The 25,723-nt window shown below is 43.0% G+C and overlaps 1 protein-coding gene across 4 annotated transcripts in view; it reads right to left on the bottom strand.

The window, feature by feature from the left end:
• ell2 (elongation factor for RNA polymerase II 2) overlaps positions 1-25,723 on the bottom strand; it is a 208,711-nt gene that overhangs the window by 44,996 nt on the left and 137,992 nt on the right. For 3 of the 4 annotated variants that reach the window (XR_011593816.1, XM_070884734.1, XM_070884744.1), the window contains exons 8-10: positions 24,719-25,292; positions 18,542-18,608; positions 2,371-2,542 (exon numbers count right to left, since the gene is read on the bottom strand). Coding sequence is in view for 3 of the 4 variants with exons in the window: in XM_070884734.1 (XP_070740835.1) it covers positions 2,371-2,542; positions 18,542-18,608; positions 24,719-25,292 (813 nt within the window). In the remaining variant the exon portion in view is untranslated. Of the gene's footprint in view, positions 1-2,370; positions 2,543-15,694; positions 15,789-18,541; positions 18,609-24,718; positions 25,293-25,723 lie in introns of those variants that run through there. The other variant, XM_070884761.1, reaches the window with a different exon arrangement.

Genomic DNA, 25,723 nt, shown 5'->3' with positions numbered 1-25,723 from the left:
GTTAGCATGGATTTGTTAAGGGAAGGTCATCATGTCTGATTAACTTGACTGAATTTTTTTTTGAGGTGGTAACGAGGAGGGTCGATGAGGGTAGTGCGTTTGATGTAGTGTATATGGATTTTAGCAAGGCTTTTGGTAAGGTCCCACATGGCAGACTGGTCACAAAAGTAAGCGCCCATGGGATCCAAAATTGACTCAAAGGCAGGAAGCAAAGGGTAATTGGTCGATGGGTGTTTGTGATTGGAAGGCTGTTTCCGGTGGGGTTCTGCAGGGCTCAGTACTAGGTCCCTTGCTTTTTGTGGTATACATCAATGATTTGGACTTGAATGTAGGGGGTATGATTAAGAAGTTTGCAGATGATACAAAAATTGGCCATGTGGTTGATAATACGGAAGAAAGTTGTAGACTGCAAGGTGATATCAATGGACTGGTCAGGTGGGCAGAACAGTGGCAAATGGAATTCAATCCAGAGAAGTGTGATGTAATGCAATTGGGGAGGGCCAACAAGGCAAGGGAATACACATTAAATGGTAGGACACTGACGTGTAGAGGAACAGAGGGACGTTGAGTAGGACAGGTAGATAAGGTAGTTAAGGCGGCATTTGGGATACTTGTTTTTATTAGTCGAGTTATAGAAGAGCAGGGAGGTTATGCTTGAATTGTATAAAACACGATTTAGGTCACAGCTAGAGTACTGCGTGCAGATCTGGTTACCACATTACAGGAAAGATGTGATTGCACTAGAGGGTAGATTTAAGAGGATGTTACCTGGACTGAAGAATTTTAGCTATGAGGAAAGATTTAATAGGTTGGGTTTGTTTTCTTTGGAATGGAGGCGGCGAGGGGGCTCGAAGACATTTTTTCACCCAGAGGTGGTGGGGGTCTGGAACTCACTGCCTGAAAGGGTGGTAGAGGCAGAAACCCTCATAGCATTTAAAAAGTACTTGGATATGCACTTGAATTGCCGTAACCTACAAGGCTCCACATCAAGAGCTGGAAAGTGGAATTAGGTTGGATAGCTCTGTCAGCCGGCATGGACATGATGGGCCTAATGGCCTCCTTCTGTGCTGTAGATTTCTATGATTCTATCAGCCAATTCCAAATGAAATTACCACATCCATACATTACTAAATGTTAGCGTACAAAAAGGTTGGTTGATTTTTTTTTATTGGAAGTAGATGGATAGTCCAACTTAAGACTGGTCATACTACCTAAAGCAGAGTCATCTTTATCACATGATTACATCTAGAATAAACTGTCACAAGACTGGAAATGTATCTAAAATTTCAATGCAGCTGGTGAATAGTTGGAGACTATTTACTCTTCCAGTCCCTAAATGATTTTATTGACCATTTGAATATTTATTGTAGGAATACATATGCAGATTACATTCTCCACTTCATGATCTAGGTCATGGATAAGAAGCAATGATCCCAGCTATAAACTGCGCAAAAGCTGCCCGACAACTACATGTCTTCGAATTCCCACCATCAAATAAAGCTGCTTGGTTTGAGCACCAACCCACAACTTCAAGGTGCAGAATGAGGGATCAAATTGGTTTCTTGTACTCTGCAGTGTAACTCAGTACTGCAAACTTTGCTTTCTAACAGAAACTCAAATACATTGTGGTGGGTAGCAGTATAGGTTTGTTCCCATGAATTACTACATCCTATCTGTGCTATTATGAAAGGCAATCAGCAGAATGCCAATATTTGCCGAGAAAGACCAAAATCAAAACCTTATGGTGACATGCACCAGGGCTATTTTTACGCTCTTGGTAGATTTTTTATAAAAGTGTAGACAGATGCTCAAGTCACTTCCATTGCTCCTCAGTGGGGTTACCAACCAATGTCAGATGACCAACAGAACAGGAAATAATTTTTTTTTTTTTTTTTTAAGTCTTAAACGTTTCGTCTCTTCAGCTGAGAGTTAAAATCATGCTATGGGAGTTGCAGCTACCTTCTGCTATATACTCATTTGTAACTGTGAACCAGTTTAGTGTTTCATGCTCACAATGAGTATACTATCTCCCCTATAACACATTTGAGTCCACCACACCACTAGGAGGAGGAGCAAGAATCTGCAAATGTTTGGGTGAACTCCTTGCCGACCCCTAAATGCCACAAATGATGCTGCTTGGTGAAATATGCAAGTAAAACATGGAACCCTACAAGAAACAAATACACAATAGGATACATTCAGTAAGGCTATACTCCCAGCAGCAAGACTTGAACAGGAATAAGACTAACTTGGAGCATAGCCTCTTTGACTTTACACATGAAGGTAAATTCAAACAACATGGATAGGTTCTGTGAACTGACTCATATTTTTGTCTTCACATTGAACAGCTGGATGTGTTTGTGCCAATACCTTATACTCATCAGTGTCAGGAGAAAGACGCTTCCGCTCTGCATCCAGCTGCAAAAATCGCTTCGTTACCCTCTCTAATCTGGCATGCAGGTTCCGGTATTCACCATACTCTGCATTAAAGTCATCTTTGTAGCTTTGTCTCTGCTCGTGCGACATGATGCCTGCGTATTTGCTGTTGAACAAAAACGTGGGAATACTAATATTATGCATCATAAATGTATTCCTTTTTGTTTTCTTTGCTACAATACAAAAGGCTTGCTTTTCAGTAATGATTTAAAGGAGGCAACAAGCAAGGTTTAAAAACAATCAATTTGACTCTAGATGGCTCCACTGTTTTTTGAAGAATCTTTGCTATCCAACTGAAGAATGATACTGCCAAGATGATGCATTAGAACATGGTTGTTCTAATGCAATTTAAATGGTTACAGTTCACTCCTCATACTCGAGTTGCTGATCTAAGCTGTACGGTTGTGAGGAGATGGAAAGGAGACAACTACCTAAATGAAGAGGCAAATTGTTACCAGATCACTGTTGCAATATTTGTAGCTTCCAGCTCAACAGAACATGACAGAAGCATGGGACAGTCTGTATGGGCCAAAGGAGGAGGTAGTAAAGAGGGATCCCATATTCAGCCTTATTTTTTCTTGAGTGGTTATATAGATGTTACTGTGCTAATATTTACTTTTTAATATCTATTTACAATATACATTTAGAAGAGCTGCATTGGTAGTAATAGGAACAGGAGCAAGTCATACAGCCCCTCAAGCCTGCTTTGCCATTCAATATCATGGCAGAACTTCTACATCAACTTCACTTTCCCGCCTTTCCTCATAATGCAGACCTGACTCTGGGGATCAGCTTCATGGATCTTCTCTGGACGACCTTCAGCATCTGAAAGTGTCTCAATTCTGGACAACCAGAACTGAATGCAGTATTCATGGTGTGGTCTGACCAAAGCACTATGCAGTTTGATCACTATCTCTTCTGACTTGTATTGTACTGTTTTAACTATGTAGATCAACATTCTAATAGCTTGGTTTGCAGCTCTGCATTGGTTTGACAGGTTTAGTTTCAAAACTAAGACTGTAAAAGTATCTTTCAATTTCATTTGTGGATATTTCAACACCTTTCATAGGAGTATATGTGTTGTCTATTTTTCCATCACAATATAGTCCTCACCGCTTATAGCAGGAGTGTTGGTGTTAATGAGATTTGGCCGCTATAAATGGTGGGAGTATAACCTGTAAACTTAAAAACAGAACTATACTTTTTTCTTTAAAAACTAGTTTTGGCAGAATCCCTTGGTGGCTGCTTTATCTTAATTTATATACTGTGGTGCAAATGTAAATCATGTGCGAGAGTGTAGGAGCCAGGGTTCTCGCATACTGTACCTGAAGGGTTTAGATCTTGGAGCTGGTGGAAACACGGCACATAAGAACAGAAGAATTAGGAACAGGAGTAGGCCATCTAGCCCCTCGAGCCTGCTCCGCCATTCAACAAGATCATGGCTGATCTGGCCGTGGACTCAGCTCCACTTACCCGCCTGCTCCCCGTAACCCTCAATTCCCTTATTGGTTAAAAATCTATCTGTGACTTGAATACATTCAATGAGCTAGCCTCAACTGCTTTCTTGGGCAGAGAATTCCACAGATTCACAACGCTCTGGGAGAAGAAATTCCTTCTCAACTCGGTTTTAAATTGGTTCCCCCGTATTTTGAGGCTGTGCCCCCCAGTTCGAGTCTCTCCGACCAGTGGAAACAACCTCTCTGCCTCTATCTTGTCTATCCCCTTCATGATTTTAAATGTTTCTATAAGATCACCCCTCATCCTTCTGAACTCCAACAAGTAAAGACCCAGTCTACTCAATCTATCATCATAAGGTAACCCCCTAATCTCCGGAATCGGCCTAGTGAATCGTCTCTGTACCCCCTCCAAAGCTAGTATACCCTTCCTTAAGTAAGGTGACCAAAACTGCACTCAGTACTCCAGGTGCGGCCTCACCAATACCCTATACAGTTGCAGCAGGACCTCCCTGCTTTTGTACTCCATCCCTCGCAATGAAGGCCAACATTCCATTCGCCTTCCTGATTACCTGCAAACTAACTTTTTGGGATTCATGCACAAGAGACCCCCAGGTCCCTCTGCACCACAGCATGTTGTAATTTCTCCCCATTCAAATGATATTCCCTTTTACTATTTCCTCCCCCCCGCCCCCCCCCCCCCCCAAGATGGATGGCCTCACACTTTCCGACATTGTATTCCATCTGCCAAACCTTAGCCCATTCGCTTAACCTATCTAAATCTCTTTGCAGCCTTTGTGTCCTCTACACAACCCGCTTTCCCACTCATCTTTGTGTCATCTGTAAATTTTGTTACACTACACTCTTTCCCCTCTTCCAGGTCATTTATGTATATTGTAAACAGTTGTGGTCCCAGCACCGATCCCTGTGGTACACCACTAACCACCAATTTCCAACCCGAAAAGGACCCATTTATCCCGACTGTCTGCTTTCTGTTAGCCAGCCAATTCTCTATCCATGCTAATACATTTCCTCTGACTCCGCGTACCTTTATCTTCTGCAATAACCTTTTGTGTGGCACCTTATCGAATGCCTTTTGGAAATCTAAATACACCACATCCATCGGCACACCTCTATCCACCATGCTCGTTATATCCTCAAAGAATTCCAGTAAATTAGTTAAACATGATTTCCCTTCATGAATCCATGTTGCGTCTGCTTGATTGCACTATTCCTATCCAGATGTCCCGCTATTTCTTCCTTAATGATAGCTTCAAGCATTTCCCCCACTACAGATGTTAAACTAACCGGCCTATAGTTACCTGCCTTTTGTCTGCCCCCTTTTTTTTTATAAAACAGAGGCGTTACATTAGCTGCTTTCCAATCCGCTGGTACCTCCCCAGAGTCCAGAGAATTTTGGTAGATTATAACGAATGCATCTGCTATAACTTCCGCCATCTCTTTTAATACCCTGGGATGCATTTCATCAGGACCAGGGGACTTGTCTACCTTGAGTCCCATTAGCCTGTCCAGCACTACCCCCTAGTGATAGTGATTGTCTCAAGGTCCTTCCTTCCCACATTCCTGTGACCAGCAATTTTTGGCATGGTTTCTGTGTCTTCCACTGTGAAGACCGAAGCAAAATAATTGTTTAAGGTCTCAGCCATTTCCACATTTCCCATTATTAAATCCCCCTTCTCATCTTCTAAGGGACCAACATTTACTTTAGTCACTCTTCCATTTTATATATCTGTAAAAGCTTTTACTATCGGTTTTATGTTTTGCGCAAGTTTACCTTCGTAATCTATCTTTCCTTTCTTTATTGCTTTCTTAGTCATTCTTTTCTGTTGTTTAAAATTTTCCCAATCTTCTAGTTTCCCACCAACCTTGGCCACCTTAACCGCATTGGTCTTTGATTTGATACTCTCCTTTATTTCCTTGGTTATCCACGGCTGGTTATCCCTTCTTTTACCGCCCTTCTTTTTCACTGGAATATATTTTTGTTGAGCACTATGAAAGAGCTCCTTAAAAGTCCTCCATTGTTCCTCAATTGTGCCACCGTTTAGTCTGTGTTTCCAGTCTACTTTAGCCAACTCTGCCCTCATCCCACTGTAGTCCCCTTTGTTTAAGCATAGTACGCTCATTTGAGACACTACTTCCTCACCCTCAATCTGTATTACAAATTCAACCATACTGTGATCACTTATTCCGAGAGGATCTTTTACTAGGAGATCGTTTATTATTCCTGTCTCATTACACAGGACCAGATCTAAGATAGCTTGCTCCCTTGTAGGTTCTGTAACATACTGTTCTAAGGAACAATCCCGTATGCATTCTATGAATTCCTTCTCCAGGCTACCCCATGCGATTTGATTTGACCAATTGATATGTAGGTTAAAATCCCCCATGATTACTGCCGTTCCTTTTCCACATGCCTCCATTATTTCCTTGATTATTGCCCGCCCCACCGTGAAGTTATTATTTGAAGGCCTATAAACTACGCCCACCAGTGACTTTTTCCCCTTACTATCTCTAATCTCTACCCACAATGATTCAACATTTTGTTCATTAGAGCCAATATCATCTCTCACAACTGCCCTGATATCATCCTTTATTAACAGAGCTACCCCACCTCCTTTCCCCTCTTGTCTATCTTTCCGAATTGTCAGATACCCCTGTATGTTTAATTCCCAGTCTTGGCCACCCTGCAACCACGTTTCTGTAATGGCCACCAAATCATACCCATTTGTAATGATTTGTGCCGTCAACTCATTTACTTTATTTCGAATGGTGCTCGAGTTTAGGTAGTGTTTTAATACTAGTTTTTAAACCATGATTTTTAGTTTTGGCCCCTCCTGCAGCCCCTTTTTATTCAGTGGGCCTTTTTGTTTTTTGCCTTGGGTTTCTCTGCCCTCCACTTTTACTCATCTCCTTTGTCTCTTGCTTTTGTCTCCTTTTTGTTTCCATTACTAGAACGAAGTTGGTCGGATGCTAGGAAGTGGAATAACAGCCCCAACAGGAGAGTTTGGCTAATTTAAAAGTAAAAAAAATGTGCAGAGAACAAGTTTGAAAGGGGAAATAGTTAACCAGAATGCAGGGAAATTAACCAAAGGAAAATTTTAATAAAATAAATTAAATTTTTCAAACAAACCAAACTGCAGACCGCCTTCTGTCCAGAGCAGAATAGTTTGTTTACATAGCCTTCGCAAAGCTGACATTGCAACTTAGAAAATTAGGAGCAGGATTCTTTTAAACCATGGATCGAGGAACAGAGAAATTAAACAGATTGCAGTGTCTGAAATAGCTAGCCCTCTTAATTTAGTTTAAGTGAAGTCTTTCTGACTTACACCTATAGTAATGGCAAATGGTCAGCGCCATTTGCCCGATATAGGCAGCTGTCCAGGATAAGTGGGAACGTTATGTGGTGGGGACTATACTTCATCTGACATTGTTCTGTACAGTTACATATTTTGTCCGAATCATTCTGCAATTTGAGCTTCCTCTTCCACTGCCCCAAATAGTTTGGCATAATCAGCAAACTTGACTATGTTGCATAGAGTTTCTGTATCCAGGTTATTTGTGCAAATTAGAAACACCAAGTCTGGAGCACCCTACTTAGTTGTTGCCCCTACATAACCAGGAATTGTAGCATAGTGGTTATGTTGCTGGACTAGTAATTCAGAGGCCTGAACTAATGATCCAGAGACAAGTTCAAATCCCATAATGAAATTACCAGATTGTCATAAAATGTGCATCAAGAGGAACCACTACGGACCAAACTGGCCAAGTCCTGAAAGACATTGTTGCTAGACTTAGCCTGGAGAGAGAACCAACACAACGGAAAAACCTACTTGACCTCGTTCTCACCAAACTACCAGTCACAGATGCATCTGTCCATGACAGTATTGGTAGGAATTACCACCGCACAGACCAAGTCCCATGTTCACATTGAACACCCATCACCATGTTTATGTGGCACTACCACCATGCTAAAATGGGAGATTCAAAACAAATCTAGCAGCTCAAAACTGGACATCCATGAGATACTGCAGGCCAACAGCAGCAATTGTATTCCACCATAATCTGTAACCTCTCAGCCCGGCATACCCTCACTACCATTACCAGCAAGCCAGAGGAACAACCCTGGTTCAATGAGGAGTGTAGAAGAGCATGCCAGGAGCAGCACCAGGTGTACCTAAAAGTGAACCTGGTGAAGTTACAACATAGGACTACATGTATGCTAAGCAGTGGAAACAGCATGTTATTGACAGAACTAAGTGATCCCACAACCAACAGATCAGATTAAAACTCTGAAGTCCTACCACAGTTGTGAACGGTGGTGGACAATTAAATAACTAAGGAGGAAGTGGCGGCGGCTCCAAGAACATCCCCGTCTTCAATGGTGGCGGAGCCCAGCACACGAGTGCAAAAGACAAAGCTGAAGCGTTTTCAGCCGAGTGGATGATACATCTCAGCCTCCTCCTGAAGTCCCCACCATCAGAGGCCAGTCTTCAGCCAATTCGATTCACTCCACATGATATCAAGAAATGGCTGAGCCAACTAGATACAGCAAAGGCTATGGACCCTGATAACCTCACAGCTGTAGTGCTTCAGAACTAGCCACGCCTCTAGCCAAGCTGTTCCAGTACAGCTACAACACTGGCATCTGCCCTCCAAAGTTGAAAATACCCTCCAAAGCCCAGGCACGTCCTGTCCACAAAAAGTAGGACAGATCCAATCCGGCCAATTATCTCCCCTTCAGCCTACTCTCAGTCAGCAAAGTGATGGAAGGTGTTGGCAACAGCACTATTAAGCGGCACTTACTCACCAATGCCCGGTTTCGGTTCCGCCAGGACCACTTGGCTCCAGACCTCATTACAGCTTTAGTCCAAACATGGACAAGAGCTGAATTGAGTGTGACTGCCATTGACAGCCAGGCAGCATGGCATCAAGGAGCCCTAGTAAAATTGGAGTCAATGGGAATCCGGGAAAACTCTCCACCGGCTTGGGTCATACCTAGCACAAAGGAAGATGGTTGCGGTTGTCTCAGCCCCAAGATATCGCTGCAGGAGTTCCTCAAGGTAGTGTCCTAGGCCAAACCATCTGCAGCTACTTCAATGACCTTCCCTCAATCAAAGTCAGAAGTGGGGATGTTTGCTGATGATTCCATTTTGCAGTTCCATTTACAATTCCTCAGATAATAAAGCAGCCCGTGCCCGCATGCAGCAAGACCTGGGCAACATTCAGGCTTTGGCTATAGGTGGCAAGCAAAATTTGGGTCACACAAGTGCCAGGTAATGACCATCTCCAACGAGAGAGTCTAGCTACCTACTTTGACATTCCAATAGGCCCCCCATTGACCAGAAGCTTAACTGGACCAGCCACATAAATGTTGTGGCTACAAGAATAGGTCAGAGGCTCAGTATTCTGTGGCGAGTGACTGACCTCCTGACCAATGCTCCTCGTAATTGTTTTTGGACTGCGCGGCCTCTTTAATGAGCTGCACAGCCCATTCAAGAGTCCGTGAATGTGCGTTTTTTTCCAATTTAAATGTCGGCCCACCAGCTGTGCAGGACCCCTGGAGCACTGCGCGGCCGCGCAGCTGAAAGAGAACATTATTCACGAGTCCCCAAAGCCTTTCCACCATCTGTAAGGTACAAGTCAGGAGTGTGATGAAATACTCTCCCCCCATTTCCCTGTATGAATGCAGCTCCAACAACACTCCAAAAGCTCAGCACCATCCAGGACAAAGCAGCCCACTTGATTGGTACCCCACTCACCACCTTAGACTTGCACTCCCTCCACCACCGGCGCACCATGGCTGCGGTGTGCATCATCTACAAGATGCACTGCAGCAACTCACCACGGCTTCCTCAACAGCACCTCAAAACCGCAACCTCCACCTCCTAGAAGGAGGGCGGCAGCCAGCACATGGGAACACCATTACCTGCAAGCTCCCAAGTCACGCACCATCCAGACTTTGAAATATATTGCAACTCCATCCCCCACCCCCCAAACAGCACTGTGGGAATACCTGCACCCGACAGACGACAGCAGTTCAAGGAGACGGTTCACCACCACTTTCGAGGGCAATTAGGGTTGGGCAATAAATGCTAGCCTTGCCAGTGACACCCACATCCCATGAATTAATTTTTTTTTAAACTCCCATAACAAGTACTAATTTTGTCTACCATGTAGCCAGCTTCTTATCCTCGAAAATTTTTATTTTGAACCCCTACATCTTTGAATTTAAATGAATAACTTTTCCTGTGGAACTTTACCAAAGGCCTTTTGGAGGTTGAAGAACATCATTACCATCGGGCTTACCACAGTACACTTGGGTTGCCAATTTTGCAAAAGTAATTTAGGAGGTTGGTCAGACAGGATTGCTCCTTTTGAAAGATATTGACTGCTGTATGTTGGACTCGATTATTGTGCAGATAATCTTCAACTTTAGTCCTGATAACAGATTCCATTATTTTACATAGAATGGAAGGAAGACGAATAGGTCAGTAGCTTCCGGTGTCTGGTCACCCATTTTGAATATGGGCACCAAGTTTCAAATCTATCAGTCAATCTCCAGTTTCCATTGGTCCCTCAGTGATTAGTGCAGTTAAAATTTCTTGCCTGGTCTTTCGCCACACTTGAGGTTTTGTTTGCTTTGAACCCTTGTAGCTTTTCTCGGTCTTGTATCTGATTTATATCTAAATCATAATCGCAATCAAGTTTTATGCAACTGGTTGACAGTTTTCATTAAACTGAAAACATCTACATTTTTGCAATTTTTAAGACCACTTTGAAGAATCAACAAGCTTAAGTTAACAAATCATCATTGCCGGCCTATATCCAAGCCCATATATCTTGTAAAGCAATGAGATCGTAATGCCAGCCTTCAATACAAAAATAGTATTGTCCCATCACAAAAAAGAACTAGTTAAATATCTAATTTGTAATCTTTTTTTAAAATTTATGATCGATAGTTATTTTAACATACATAAGGGGGTCCACTGTAGGTCATTCACTACGTGAGATGACACTATACCCACCTGCATTACTAAATAAATGTTGCAACTATCATTATTGGTTGCTAAGTTAATGATTCCCTTGGAGTTTGTTCTGCTTGCAATCATGTATTTATGCCAATTTTATAGTAACCATTTAAACATAGTAACACTTTTTTGACTGCTTTTAAAACCAATTTAAAAGAAAAAGGAGTGTCATTATCTGGATCATTACAGGCCAGTTAATTTAACACCTGCGGTAGGAATTTTAATTTTTTAATAAAGAGTCTTGTTAATTAAGGATGAAATTAATCATATACCTGGGTAAAGAGAAAATATTTAGAAGTAGCTAAAATGGAATTTAAGGAGGACAGTCATGTCTACTGTCTCCTCAGAAAATTGAGGTTCATTAAACATGTCAGATGGTGAAAATGCAGTGGATATAGTATATATGGGGCCGAAAATTGTGGCCTCGCCAGGTGCGTATGATGTACGCACGTACTTGGCGATACATCGCAAAAGCCAGTTCTCAGTGCGTGATGTGCATGCGCCAAGAACCGGCTTTTCCAATCTGTCAATTTCTTTGGACAGATTCTACGCATCCCCGCAGGAAGGACATCGGCGGGGTAGAAATTGGGTCATTTGCCCAGCGAATGTCCTTCAAACTTTTATGCTGGGTAAAAGCAGGCCTACTTTAATCATTCATTTTTATATTTAAAAATCCTGTCCATTAAGGAAAGTTTATTTTTCACCCTATTAAAACAAAAAAATTCCCAAAAATATTTTTTTTCTAAAACAATTACCTTTAATTTCAATTCATTTTAAATATGGTGTTTTTTTTAAATTTATTGTGCTGTGTTTCTTGTTTTAGGGGGGGCTTTCTCATTGATAGTAATGAGAGCTTCCATTATCAATGGGAATACTAGATAGTGATTGGTGGTCCAGGCCCACGTGATTCCAACATATACATCCGTACAGGGAAGACATCTTCCCATACGCTGCGTAGAGAATGAAGGCCTCCGACCGGAATCCTACGTTTCTCTGGGACCAACAGGTATTTTCATAGATTTTTTTTCCGGTTCAGTGGCGTTCGTACAAAGGAAGCCTCCGACCGCAATTTCCGATCCATGAACTTTAGGAAAGCCTTTGACAAAGCACTAAACAGGATTGTGTTGGGGAAGTTTTAGGGGTATAGAATTTGGGAAAAGATTGCAAACTGGATTTTAAAAATTGTTAGAAGGGAGAAAACAGCATAGGAGTTAAGGACCGTTTTTTTCCAAGTGGTTGAAAGTGCATAGTGATGTCTCAGGGTTCAAGCTCTAGGGCCACTTTTGTTCACGGTTTAGAACAGTGATTTGTATATAGGCCTAGAGAGATTAGTGTCAACATTTGTAGATGCCAAAATATAAAGGTATAAATTCTTTAGGAGGACCAAATAAACTGCATAGGAACATTAATAAGATGGGAAATAGGCTAAACACTGGCAGTTGGCATTCAATGTCAGCGAGACATAATGCATTTTGGTTAGCAGTTATCAGCAGTAACTATACTCAATTAAAGTAGGTTTGGTGTTCTGGAATTGGGGGAGGGGTAAAAGATTCACAAGATATTAATGGCAGCACCTCCACTTGATAAGGCCATTTAAAAAAAAAGCAAATGGATTTCAAAGTTTTTCACGAAGTGCAGAATATAAAAGCCAGGAGGTAATGAAGAGCCTGGAATAGCGTGCGCAATACAGGTTGAGCGTCCAAAAACTGGAGTTCTGAAATTCGGAATGTTCCGGAATGCAGACCGATCTGTGGCGGGGTTGTCCGGAATCTGGAAAATGTTCTGAAATCCGGACATTTTTAATTTTTTTTATAAACAGATTACTGCTGTGAGTTGGGCCGAGGGAGGGGGAAAAACACCCCCCAAAAATTCCAAAACACAAAAATTCACAAAACCCTGACCTGCTAAATTGCTGAAATATTATTAAAAATAAAAACTTTAACTTGCCATTTTTTGCAGGTCTTTCCCAGCCACTGATGCTGCCGAACCTGGAACCGCTGACCCGGAATCGCCCCCCCCCCCCACCAGGCATTTCCAGATTCAGGATGCCGAAAAGACGTTCCAAAACCCGGAAATACCCGAAATCCAAAATGGCCTCAGTCCAGAGGTTTCCGGATTTCAGACGCTCTACTTGTATTGGGCTCCACACTATAGGAATGTTAATGAAGCTTTAGGTAGGGTACAATGCAAATTTACTGGAATGCTGTCTGATACGAGGAAATCAGATTTGAAATTTTTTTTTTCCCGTTAGAACACAGATAATGGGGCGATACAATAAAGTGTTTATAATTAAGAAAAGATGGAATAGGAATGATGGAGGCAGATTGTTTCCAGCAGTTGAAGGGACTAGAACAAGGGGCCACAGAGACAAGACTAAATTAGAGAGATTTAAAACAGAGAACACGAGAAACTTCTTTATATAGGGCCCAAGTTTCCACATGATTTGTGCCTGATTTTTTTTAGGAGCAACTGGTGGAGAACGGACTATCTTAGAAATCGCAATTCTCCACATTTTTTTTTCTGCAGTTTGAGTGAGGTAGAACAGTTCTACTTTGGAACAGAATTTTTTCTTCAAAAGGGGGCGTGTCCGGCCACTGACGCCTGATTTCAAAGTTTCCACAGTGAAAACGTACTCCAAACTAAGTTAGAATGGAGCAAGTGAAGATTTTTGTAGAACTGAAAAAACCTGTTCTACACATTAAAAAATCAGGCGCAGGTTACAAATTAGGCGTCCAGAACGAGGTGGGGGGGGGGGGGGGGAAGGAAGGGAAGTCATTAAATTCTACAATCAATCTTTATACTTCTACAAATACTATACAAATAAATCCAACCTGAATAAACATTTATAAGCAAAGAAAAGATTAAATAAACCATCTTCCTACCTGTGTGAAAGTGCTTCAGCCATCGTTCGTTCCCGTGGGGGGTGGGGAAGGAAACCGCCGTTTGTTGCCATGGAGGGGAGGGCGGGGAAGGAGACAGCGGTTTGTTGCCGTGGAGGAGAGGGAGGGGAAGGAGACTGCGGTTTGTTGCCGCTGTGGAGGGGAGGGGAGGGAGGGGGAGGAAACCGCCGTTTGTTGCCGTGGAGGGGAGGGAGGGGGAGGAAACCGCCATTTGTTGCCGTGGAGGGGAGGGAGGGGAAGGAGACAGCGGTTTGTTGCCGCGGAGGGGAGGGAGGGGAAGGAGACAGCGGTTTGTTGCTGCGGAGGGGAGGGAGGGGAAGGAGGGGGAAGGAGACAGCGGTTTGTTGCCGCGGAGGGGAGGGAGGGGAAGGAGACAGCGGTTTGTTGCTGCGGAGGGGAGGGAGGGGAAGGAGGGGGAAGGAGACAGCGGTTTGTTGCCGCGGAGGGGAGGGAGGGGAAGGAGACAGCGGTTTGTTGCTGCGGAGGGGAGGGAGGGGAAGGAGGGGGAAGGAGACAGCGGTTTGTTGTCATGGAGGGGAGGGAGGGGAAGGAGACAGTGAGAAGGGTAGCCTCAGTGCTGATGGCAATGTGCTTTTATTAAAAAATGTTCAAAAATTAAACAGCTACAAAGAACTACAAAAATGGCCGAGTGCCAATGTTTCCTTCACACTGCGCGTGCGGGAACGCTCCAACACGCAGTGTTGCCGGCAGGAAAAAAACTAATTTAAATAGTACCCGCCCCCTCACAAAATCGGCGCGTGTAGGCTCCGCCCCCCTGGGCGCCGCGCCAAACATACAAGGAGCTGCAATGCGCTCGAGAATAGCGCGTTTTTTTTCTGGCGCCGTTTTAGGCGCGAAGAATGGGAGCCCAGCTCGGAGGGGCGTCCGTTTTTTATCCTGTGGAAACTTGGGCCCAGAGAGTTGTGATTCTGTGGAATTCACCCCCAGGGTTGGTGATTGAGGCAGAAACTATGCCAACATTTGAGATTAGATTGGATGGGTGGATATAGGAAAAGGGGATGAAGGGATATGGGAACAGGGTGGGCAAATGTGAGTTGTATATTTGCTAGGGGGAGGGTCATATGACCTACATGATATGTCAGAGTGGCACATTTCCATGTTGTAACTTCTATGTATTTCTATGTTTAATCTGAATCTCAAATACAGATGGGCATGGTTATTTATGCTTCCCTGAATCTATTTACAATATATTTTTCCTTCCCCAGAGCATTTACTTGAAGGATAGCAGTGCATTACAAGCCAGTAATTCAACAGAATAATCATCTATGAATTTTTATAATCAGAACACATTACCTCTACTGCAAATGCAGTAATTCAAAGTGAAGATATAGTGTTACTAGTACTAAAATACCAACTTTGAGGCACTTTACAGTCTTCTGGACTCAACATAGAGTTCAAAAATTTCAGAGCGTAGCTGCTGCCAATTTATGGCTCCCTTTCCCCTCCCCTCCCTCCTCAACCGTTTTTTTTCTTCGTTGTCTCTAATGACAGTTGGTCATTATCCCATCATTCACATCCTATCTAGACTAATGTTTTTCTAATTCTTGGCATTACCATTTGAATTTGTGCCATCATCCATTTTGTCTCTCTAATCTCTGCTGTCTTCCAACCTATCAGACCTTCCCTTTTGTTCTTTCTTCCCCTCCTCCTTTCAGTGCTGGTTAAGAATCTGTTCTTTCCGAACACTCCACCCGAAACATTAACTCAGCTTCCTCTCCACAGATGCTGCCTCACCTGCTGAGATTTCCAGCATTTTCTGTTTTTATTCCAGATTCCAGCATGCGCAGTATTTTGCTTTTGTACCAACTTTCTGGTTAAGTACAACAAAATAGCCAATATTGCCAGTAGTTTGCCAGCATGATTATAACCGGTGTGTGAAAAGGACTTCTGCCAGTATCTTAATCCTGGTTACAGAGTAACAGCTTCACCTACAGATTTCAGAAATTTGAGCCAGTCATATTTTTCCTGGAATCTTTTCAAAATCATGTATGTGCACAACCCCAGAATGTGTCTTGCAACACTTTTAAGGAAATCATATAAATCATTCCACAGTGCATCAGCAATGTATTACTAAGCATCAACTTGGCTGGATACTGTTGGGCAAACCTCATGTTGGTTTCTATTCCAGTTTAACCAAGTTTGCAACAAAGATTTAGTTGTTATATGGCACATCAGGAATGATGCTTCAAAACATTTTAGATTAACCAGAGTATAAGGACACTCATTGTGAATACTTAATATACTCCTTCAAAGCCTTTTATTTAAAACTTTAATATATTAATTGCTCAAAATGAGATTAACAGATCAGCCATGACTGAATACCAGAACAGGTTTGAGAGGCTGTATGGTCTACTCCTGTTTCTATGTTCCAAAATTGTACTCTAGCCACATTATAAAACACAAAAGATGGCTAGGCTTTTTACCACTGTTCCCCAATTTTACAGAAGGTTCAAGTAAAGTTGAAAATTGAGTCGTCTTGATAATTCCTGAGAGTAGTGACTTGCATTCTGTGATGTCACACACAAATAAGCCAATGATGCAAGTGCCAACCTTGGTTTAATGGCAGCACTCTCACTTCAGAGTCAGAATGTTGTGGGTTCTAGTCCCACTCCATAGGCCTGAGCACATAATCTGGGCTGACACTTCAGTACTGAGTGCTACACTGTCAGAGGTGCCGTTTTTCAAATGAGATTTTAAACCAAGGCTGTCTATTTCCTCGGGTGGACATAAAAAAATCCCATAAAAAAAACCAAGTTGCATTTTTGTAGCGCCTAGAACATAGCAAAACGTCCAAAGACACTTGAACAAGAGCGTCATCAATAAAAACATTTTTTGACACCGAGCCACAGGAGGAGATATCAGGTCAGATGACCAAAAGCTTGGTCCAAGAGGTAGGTTTTAAGGAGCATCTTAAAGGAGAGCGAGGTGGAGAGGTTTAGGGAGGGAATTCCAGAGCTTAGGGCCAAGGTAGCTGAAAGCACGGCTGCCAATGGTGGAGTGATTAAATTCGGGGATGCACAAGTTGCCAGAATTGGAGGAACGCAGAGATCTCAACGGTGAGTAAGGCTGGAGGTGGTTACAGAAATAGGGAAGAGTGAGGCTGTGGAGGGATTTAAAAACAAGGATGAGGATTTTAAAATTGAGGCGTTATCGGACTGGGAGCCATTGTCGGTCAGCAAGCACATGGGTGATGGGCAAACGTGACTTGATGCTAGTTAAGATACTGGTAGCAGAGCTTTGGATGAGCACAAGTTCACACAAGGTGGAAGATGGGAGGCCAGTTAGAAAACATTGGACTAGTCAAGTCTAGAGGTAACAAAGGCATGGCTGAGTGTTTTAACAGATGAGCTGAGGCAGGGTCAGAGTCAGGTGATGTTAGGGGGTTGGATGTTGTTGGCAGGGTTGATGATAGGAGTGGGTGTGGGGTCAGAAGCTAATCTTGGTATCAAACACCACCAAGGTTGAGAAAGGTCTGGCTCAACTTCAGACTGTTGTAAGGGATGAAGAGTGTGGTCAGGGAATGGATTTTGACATAGACCAAAGACAATGGCTTCAGTCTTCCCAATATTTAGTTGAATGAAATTTCTGCTCATCCAATATTGGACGTCAGATAAACAGTGACAAATTTAGAGACAGTGAAGGGGTTTAAGAGAGGTGGAGGGGAGCTAGAGCCGGGTGTCATTAGCATACATGTGGAACCCGATTGTGTTTTTGGATGTTGCAGAGGGGCAGCATGTATGAGAAATAGAACGGGGCCAAGGATACATCCTTGGGAGACTCCAGAGGTAACGATACAGAGTGGAAAGAGAAGCCATTGCAGGTGAAGAGAAGCCATGACACTACAAAGAGCAGAGGGAATCTCAGTGTCCTGGTCAACAGAGATGATCTGGTCATTATTTTCATTTCGGTTTATGGGACCTTGTCTACAGAAATAAGGTGCCACATTTCCCTACGTTACAACAATGACTATACTTCAAAAGTATACATTGGTTGTGAAATGTTTTGTCATGTCCTGAGGTTGCAAAAGGTACTTTCTTTCTATACAAATGCAGAAACTGAGCACAAGCAGCTCTTTTACAAACTGCCATTTCATCTTTTTATTTTCAAAGTTATTCTGTATTTTTTTTGAATGTCGACATTGAATTATTATTTATCACCATTATGTCAAAGCTTTCCACATTTGATGCGTCGATCCATTTTTTCTAATCTCCCCCTTTATGTATTTAGTGCTCATCTGGATATCAGTCTCTTCGGCTCAATTTATCTACCAATGAAAATAATATATTTATGTTTACCTAATTTTCTCAACCAATTTTTCAAATAGTAATTCATCAAACTTTTTGAAACTTCATGTAAACTACATCGTGTCCCCTTGCCTATACTTTATTCTCTTTAAAAAAAATGATCTGCCCAGTCAAACATTCTGACAAATGAAGGAAAGCAGAAGAAAGATTTGGGAAACTCTTTAAAGTGTCATAAAAATAAAATTTCAATGCAGGCTATAATGTTTGAAAGTCCAACATGAACAATAGTTTTCAATACTTAAATAGGTTTCTTCAACTTAAAGAAATCTGTACTTGAACAAATCAAATAACCACTGCCAGTTTATGCAATTCATTTTTTGGGGAGAAGGGAAGGATGTAAAAGACAAATGCTGAAAATAATAAGCATGTTTACTCACATCAAGTAGTCAGGCTTTTTGGTTGGTAATGTAGGATTGCTGGAAACAGTGCACTTCCTATTCATTCCTGCAAAAGAATAGAGACTTCTGTATATCTGTTGACATACAGCAGAAGGTACGGAAATAACAGTAAACTTTTGACCTTTGCCACACTAGCTAAAACTTGAGAAGATTTTAATGCTTTTGCTTCTGTATTACATTTTTCAATGAATCAATGCACTAGTTTTCAACTCTACAGATTACAAACAGCAGCAGCCATATGGTCAGCTCAGCCACGACCAATAACGGGCCTCGAGTTCGTAACGGCAATAACTGAATTACCCACACAATAGAGGTCAAAGCACTAAGATCTCCACCCAGGGTCAGTCTCCTACTGTTTCCAAATCATGCAGACAAGGGACCATTCAGGAATTAATTTATAGAAAGCAGCAGATGTGGCTATAATGTTGAAGAACACAATTTTAGGACCTTTCCCACCCCTATGTGTTGTGGGAATCAAGAATGACAACACAGCACGGTTATTAACTAAAACTAGGTTCGAGTATCCAGGTCTCATTCCGACACGGAATTTCCCTTCTGTAGCTTTCCTGCTGCAGCTAACAGTCTTCAATGTTAGCTGACAGCAAGCCATGTTTCAAATTCTGCATTTTTTTTGGAACCACTAATAATTTCAAAATTACTGAATTCAAAATTGTACATTTTTCAATATTCTAAGCAGATAATAGATATTTCAGAGTGGAGTATGTTTAATGTTGACATTATTTGGATTATTGGGCCATTAACAATGAACTATTTTAGTCCTGCATTCAGTTGCTCAATTGTTTTCTCTAGCTTTTATTTCAAAGAATACAGCATAGACAATAGCCTAAGATTACAATTTATTGTGTGTTTACGAGTTTACAAAAAAGTCTCATTCTTAAGAAGTATTTGCACATTTTATTAAACAATGTTTGTGGGATGAGTACATCGATGCATTGCACTTTCCCAGCATGGTTGTGCTTATGCTGGCAATGTGGATTTAAGGGTTAAAGCAACTTATTTTTCATTGATCTCTGGGATTCAGAAAGGTTAGGAATGAGGTCCTGCCTACTAGTATTTCTATTGGTGGAGATCACTGTCCAATTACAATTTATTTTCCTGCATTTTATAAAAAAATATTTACACATTGGGAAGCTAGTGAAAAACAGCAGAATTTGATTTATAATTATTTAATGGTTAAATAGTTAATTTAAACTGTCTTGAAGCTGATGAGTTTTCAAAACATTTATTGGTTCATGGCAATAAGTTCAAAAGGTAGATCATCTATCTCTGTATGCTCAAACACACTGATAATGGTTTAGTCCCCAGTAAAACATTTACTCTCCCATCCTAATTGTTCCCACTGGTATGGCCCCCATCTGTGTTCCCTCAAATCCAAGGAGGTGCACGGCTGGTTTAACTATTACCATATTTGGCTAGACCAGGTCAAGCAGTTTGCTGACCACTAACATTCCCTTTCTCTCCCATGCTATTGGAGATTTTAAATGGTTTCCTCTCTGGTATTGTCCCCTCCCTTGCAAAATAGCTATATTATCCCTCTCCTCAAAACTATCACTCCACCTCCAATCTCCCTTTCCTCTGCAAAGTCTTTGAAAGTGCACCTCTCCGATCAGGTTTCTGCCAGTCACAATACTGATCACGAACTGTGAATCCAAGTCACAAACTCATGACAGACAGTGATGCATTTTCTCTCCTCACCCACTTTGACCTCTCTGCAGCATTTGGCTCAGTTGGTCACACCATCCTCCTCTATTGTCCAGGGACTGCCCTTGCTTCATTCTGATCTTATCTGTCCAACCATAGCCACAACATCTCCAGCAATGGCATCTCCTTGGCCTTGCAGCATTACTTCTGGATTCTCCCAAGGATCAATGCTTGGTCCCTTCCCCATCTACATGTTGGCCCTCAGCGACAGCATCTGAAGACATGGGGGCAGCTTTCAAAGGTACGCCGATGATACCCAACGCTAGCTCTCCACCATCTCTTTCAACCCCTCTATGAGCTGCAATTTTTTAGTTAAACATTGGGAAGATTCCTCCTCCTCCTCCTCCTCCTCCTCCTCCTCCTCCTCCTCCTCCTCCTCCTCCTCCTCCTCCTCCTCCTCCTCCTCCTCCTCCTCCTCCTCCTCCTCCTCCTCCTCCTCCTCCTCCTCCTCCTCCTCCTCCTCCTCCTCCTCCTCCTCCTCCTCCTCCTCCTCCTCCTCCTCCTCCTCCTCCTCCTCCTCCTCCTCCTCCTCCTCCTCCTCCTCCTCCTCCTCCTCCTCCTCCTCCTCCTCCTCCTCCTCCTCCTCCTCCTCCTCCTCCTCCTCCTCCTCCTCCTCCTCCTCCTCCTCCTCCTCCTCCTCCTCCTCCTCCTCCTCCTCCTCCTCCTCCTCCTCCTCCTCCTCCTCCTCCTCCTCCTCCTCCTCCTCCTCCTCCTCCTCCTCCTCCTCCTCCTCCTCCTCCTCCTCCTCCTCCTCCTCCTCCTCCTCCTCCTCCTCCTCCTCCTCCTCCTCCTAAAATTGCAGTCAGAGGCTTCCTTCATACGAGTGCCGGAGGAACATAGGATTCCGGTCAGAGGCCTAAATTCGCTGCACAGCGTACGTACGCACATGCTGGAGACACATGGGCCTGGACCACCAATCACTGCAGTATTCTCATTGAGAAAAATGGGAACTCTTTCGTTTGTGCGAGTCCCGAATCTGGAAACGCCTGGGCCGAGGTAAGGGGGGGGGCGGGGGAAAGGTGGTCGGGGCTGCTGGTCCAGATTTCAGAACATTTTCCAGATTCCGGACGATCCCACCACAGATTGATCAGGAAACCGGGCCATGGATTTTGGACGCTAAACCTGTACAATAACCCCCTAAAAACATCAAAACGCAAAAAAATTAAATAAAACACCTCAAATTTAAAATTAATTGAAATTAAATGCAATTAAGTGTTTTAGAAAAAAATATATTTTGGTAAGTTTTGTAGTTTACTCGGATTAAAAATGTCTTAATGTATAGGGTTTTTAAATACAAGAGAGTATTTAAATTTAATTTTTATATGTTTTAAAACTCTTATGCTGGTAAAAGTAAGCTACGCGCAAGTACAGCCTTCGGCCACCTGAGGAAGAGAGTGTTCAAAGACCAGGCTCTCAAATCTACCACCAAGCTCATGGTCTACAGGGCTGTAGTAATACCCGCCCTCCTGTATGGCTCAGAGGCATGGACCACGTACAGTAGACACCTCAAGTCGCTGAAGATATACCACCAATGATGTCGCCGCAAGATCCTACAAATCCCCTGGGAGGACAGACGCACCAACATCAGCGTGCTCGTCAAAGCCAACATCCCCAGCATTGAAGCACTGACCTCACATGGTCCGCTCTGCTGGGCAGGCCATAGTTCGCATGCCAGACACGAGACTCCCAAAGCAAGTGCTTTATGCGGAACTCCTTCACGGCAAACTAGCCAAAGGTGGGCAGCGGAAACATTACAAGGACACCCTCAGCCTCCCTGATAAAGTGCAACATTCCCCACTGACACCTGGGAGTCCCTGGCCAAAGACCGCCCTGTGGAGAAAGTGCATCCGGGAGGACGCTGAGCACTTCGAGAATCAACGCCGAGAGTGTGCAGAGACAAGCGCAGGCGGTGGAAAGAGCGTGCGGCAAACCTGTCCCACCCAGCCCTTCCCTCAATGACTTGCTCCTTCCCCCACCTGTGACAGATTGGACTGTTGAGCCACCAAAGAACTCACTTCAAGTCTTCCTCGATTCAGAGGGTCTGCCTGATGATGATTTTCCAGGTGTAAAAGTATGAAAGACCTTCGCTGGGCAAGAGTTGGGTAAATAGCCCAATCTCTCTAGGTGTGGATGTCCTTCGCCCGGGGATGCGGAGGATCAGCCTAGAGAAATCTTGACAGATTGGAAAAGACAGTTTTCGGCACAAACGCATCGTGCCCCGAAAATCGGCTTTTGCCAGGCCTCGCTAGGTCTGTGCAAACTTCGTACAGACCAGGCGAGGCCGGAATTTTCAGCCCATAATTGTTGACCTGTGTGGAGAACCTACTAGTAACTGTGAAACAAAGTTTTGTATTATAGTGGTATATACACAAGAGCCTTCCATTGTAAATTAACAGAAAAAAACATTACAGGGAATATTGTTTGTGGACAGGAAGCGCATGCTACACAAGATTTTTAATACACAAAGTCAAATGGGGAGGAAGGGAAGGGAGCAAGTACCGCCTATAACTATTATGCCTCCACTATAATGATGGAGTAGCTCATTTTCCAAATCCAAGGATTAGGTTAAGCATGCTGATGTAACAGCACTACGAATATAAAACCCATGACTATGCTGTGGCTATGCCTTCCCACAGCCAAGTGTGTCCAAATCAGCTTTTCACTAAAATAAAGCATGTCTGCATGCATAAATTAAACAAAATCTGTGTGAAATGAGGTAACTTTGAAACATATTAGTCTTTGCCTAAACCCAGAGCAATGGTTTTAGCAAATGGTAGGAATTCTTTTTAAATATAAAGAGAATGGGTAAAGGAGTAGAATATAAGTAAGTCATTTAAAAAAAACTCACTGACCTCCAGCCAAGCTGTTCCAATACAGCTACAACACTGGCATCTACCAAACAATGTGGAAAATTGCCCAGGTATGTCCTGTCCACAAAAAGCAGGACAAATCCAATCCGGCCAATTAGTGCCCCATCAGTCTACTGTCAAATCAGCAAAGTGATGGAAGGTACCATCAGGTGGCACTGACTCACCAATAATCTGCTCACCGATGCTCAGTTTGGGATCAGTCAGGACCACTCGGCTCCAAACTTCTTTACAGCCTTGGTTCAAACATAGACAAGAGAGCTGAAGTGGGAGCCTTTGACATCAAGGCAGCACTTGAGAGTCTAGCAAAATTGAAGTCAATGGCAGTCAGGGAGAAAATTCTCCACTGGCTGGAATCATACCTAGCACAAAGGAAGATGGTTGTGGTTATTGGAGGCCAATCATCACAGCCCCAGGACATCGGTGCAAGAGTTCCTCATGGCAGTGTCATATGCCCAACAATCTACAGCTGCTTCATCAATAACCTTCCCTCCATCATGGGATCAGAAGTGGGGTTGTTTGCTGATGATTGCAGTGTTCAGTTCCATTCGCAACTCCTCAGATAATGAAGCAGTCCATGTCTACATGCAGCACGACCTGGACAATATCCAGGCTTGAACTGATAAGTGGCAAGTAGTATTTGCACCACACCAATGCTAGACAATGACTATCTCCAACAAGGGTGAGTCTAACCACTGCCCTTTGACATTCAACGGTATTACCATTGCCAAATTCCCCCATCAATATCCTGGGGGTCACCATTGACCAGATAGTTAACTGGACCAGCCACATAAATACTGTGGCTACAAGAGCAGGTCAGAGACAAGTAGCTCACCTGATTCCCCAAAGCCTTTCCACCATCTATAAAGGCACAATTCAGGAGTGCGATGGAATACTCTCCACATGCCTGGATGAGCGCAGCTCCAACACAAGAAGCTTGACACCATCCAGGACAAAGCAGCCTACTTGACTGGAACCCCATCCACTACCTTCAACATTCACTCCCTCCACCACTGATGCACTGTTGCTGCAGTATGTACTATCTACAGGATGCACTATATCAACTCGCCAAGGTTTTTTGACAGCACCTCCCAAAACCGCGGCCTCTACCACCTAGAAAGACAAGAGCAGCAGGTTCATGTGAACACCACAAGCTCCATTTCCCTTCCAAATCACACACTATCCAAACTCTGAAATATATCGCCGTTCCTTCATTGTCACTGGTCAACATCCTGTAACTCTCTCCCCAACAGCACTGTAGCAATACCTTTACTGCATGGACTGCAGCAGTTCAAGGCGGCAGCTCACTACCATCTTCTCAAGGACAATTAGGGATAGGCAATAAATGCTGGCCTTGCCACCAGCATCCATATCCCATGAATAAAAAAAAAACTTGGGACTTAGCGAATACCAGTTTTTCCTCTGCATTTCACAAAATGACCTGGAATACTACCTGCTAATGCATATCTTCCACAAAATTACATCTCAGATTTACATACGCAATCCTACACAAAACTTGTGTGTTCCTCTTATTGTGCTTAAGCGCTAATATCCAATAATTGCATACCTGAATCAGAATTGGCTTCTTTATCTTTGATGGGTTTTTTTTGATCTTCAATTTCAGTTCTGCATTCTCCGCTATCCTCCTCATCATTCTTCTCCTTGCTCTTTTTCTCCTTTTCTCTTTCCTTGTCTTTGTGTTTTTTAGCTTTCTTTTTTGATTTTCCGTGAGAAGAACAGTCTTTGTTGATGACATTTGAGCACTCCAGTTGGTGTGATGGGCTTTCCACTGTAGTCCTAGAGGTAAGCTTTTCTTGCTGGTCCTCATAAACCTCACCAGTTTGACCAATAGCATCAACTGGCATATCTTGAGTTCCCCTTTCTTCAGGTGTGCATGGGGAATTGGAGTTAGAATTTACAGTGTGAGCAATAGAAACTGGAAGTGGCACAGGTGGTGGTGCTGGGGGAGGAGGTGGAGGAGGAGGATGAGGAGGAGCAACTGGGGCAGTAACAACAACAGTTTTCTCACTGGAGGGATTTAAATGACCATTAAAGGTTGGCTGCACACGATTGGTAAGGTGAGATATTCTGGGCTTCTTGCTTGCTAGTGGGTCAATGAAATCTGATGGCAGAGATCGCTTCTGTAAAAACATCAAAGGTAATATTAAGCTCTGTTCAATAAGTTTTTGAAAAGATAAATGTTTTCAAAGCTGAGTACTGTATCCACCTTCTTGCAATTAATCCAGGTTACCAAGTATCAAGCTAATTTTCTGAAAATTATGCCATAGCATGCACACTTTGCTGCAATTTTCCTTTACCTGCAGACAAATCACACCCACATCAAATTATTATTCGCTGAAAGGGTAGTGAAGTGGGCTATTACACTGTCCTTTCATGCGAGATCTGGGTTTGAATGCAGTCAGGTTGATGGGATAAAAACCTGCTAGCTATGTCACACTAATGCAATAGCCGTTTTTCTCAAATTGAGATTAACACACAGTGCTGGAAGTGTAGGACAAAGCCTTAGTCTCCAATACTAATATTGCATACCTGAAGTGGAAATAGTTTCAAT

Source organism: Pristiophorus japonicus, chromosome 1 (genome assembly GCF_044704955.1).
Source record: "Pristiophorus japonicus isolate sPriJap1 chromosome 1, sPriJap1.hap1, whole genome shotgun sequence".
Classification (NCBI taxonomy): domain Eukaryota; kingdom Metazoa; phylum Chordata; class Chondrichthyes; family Pristiophoridae; genus Pristiophorus; species Pristiophorus japonicus.
Note: the sequence above shows the minus strand (reverse complement) of the source record. Positions and strands in the feature narration are given on the sequence as shown.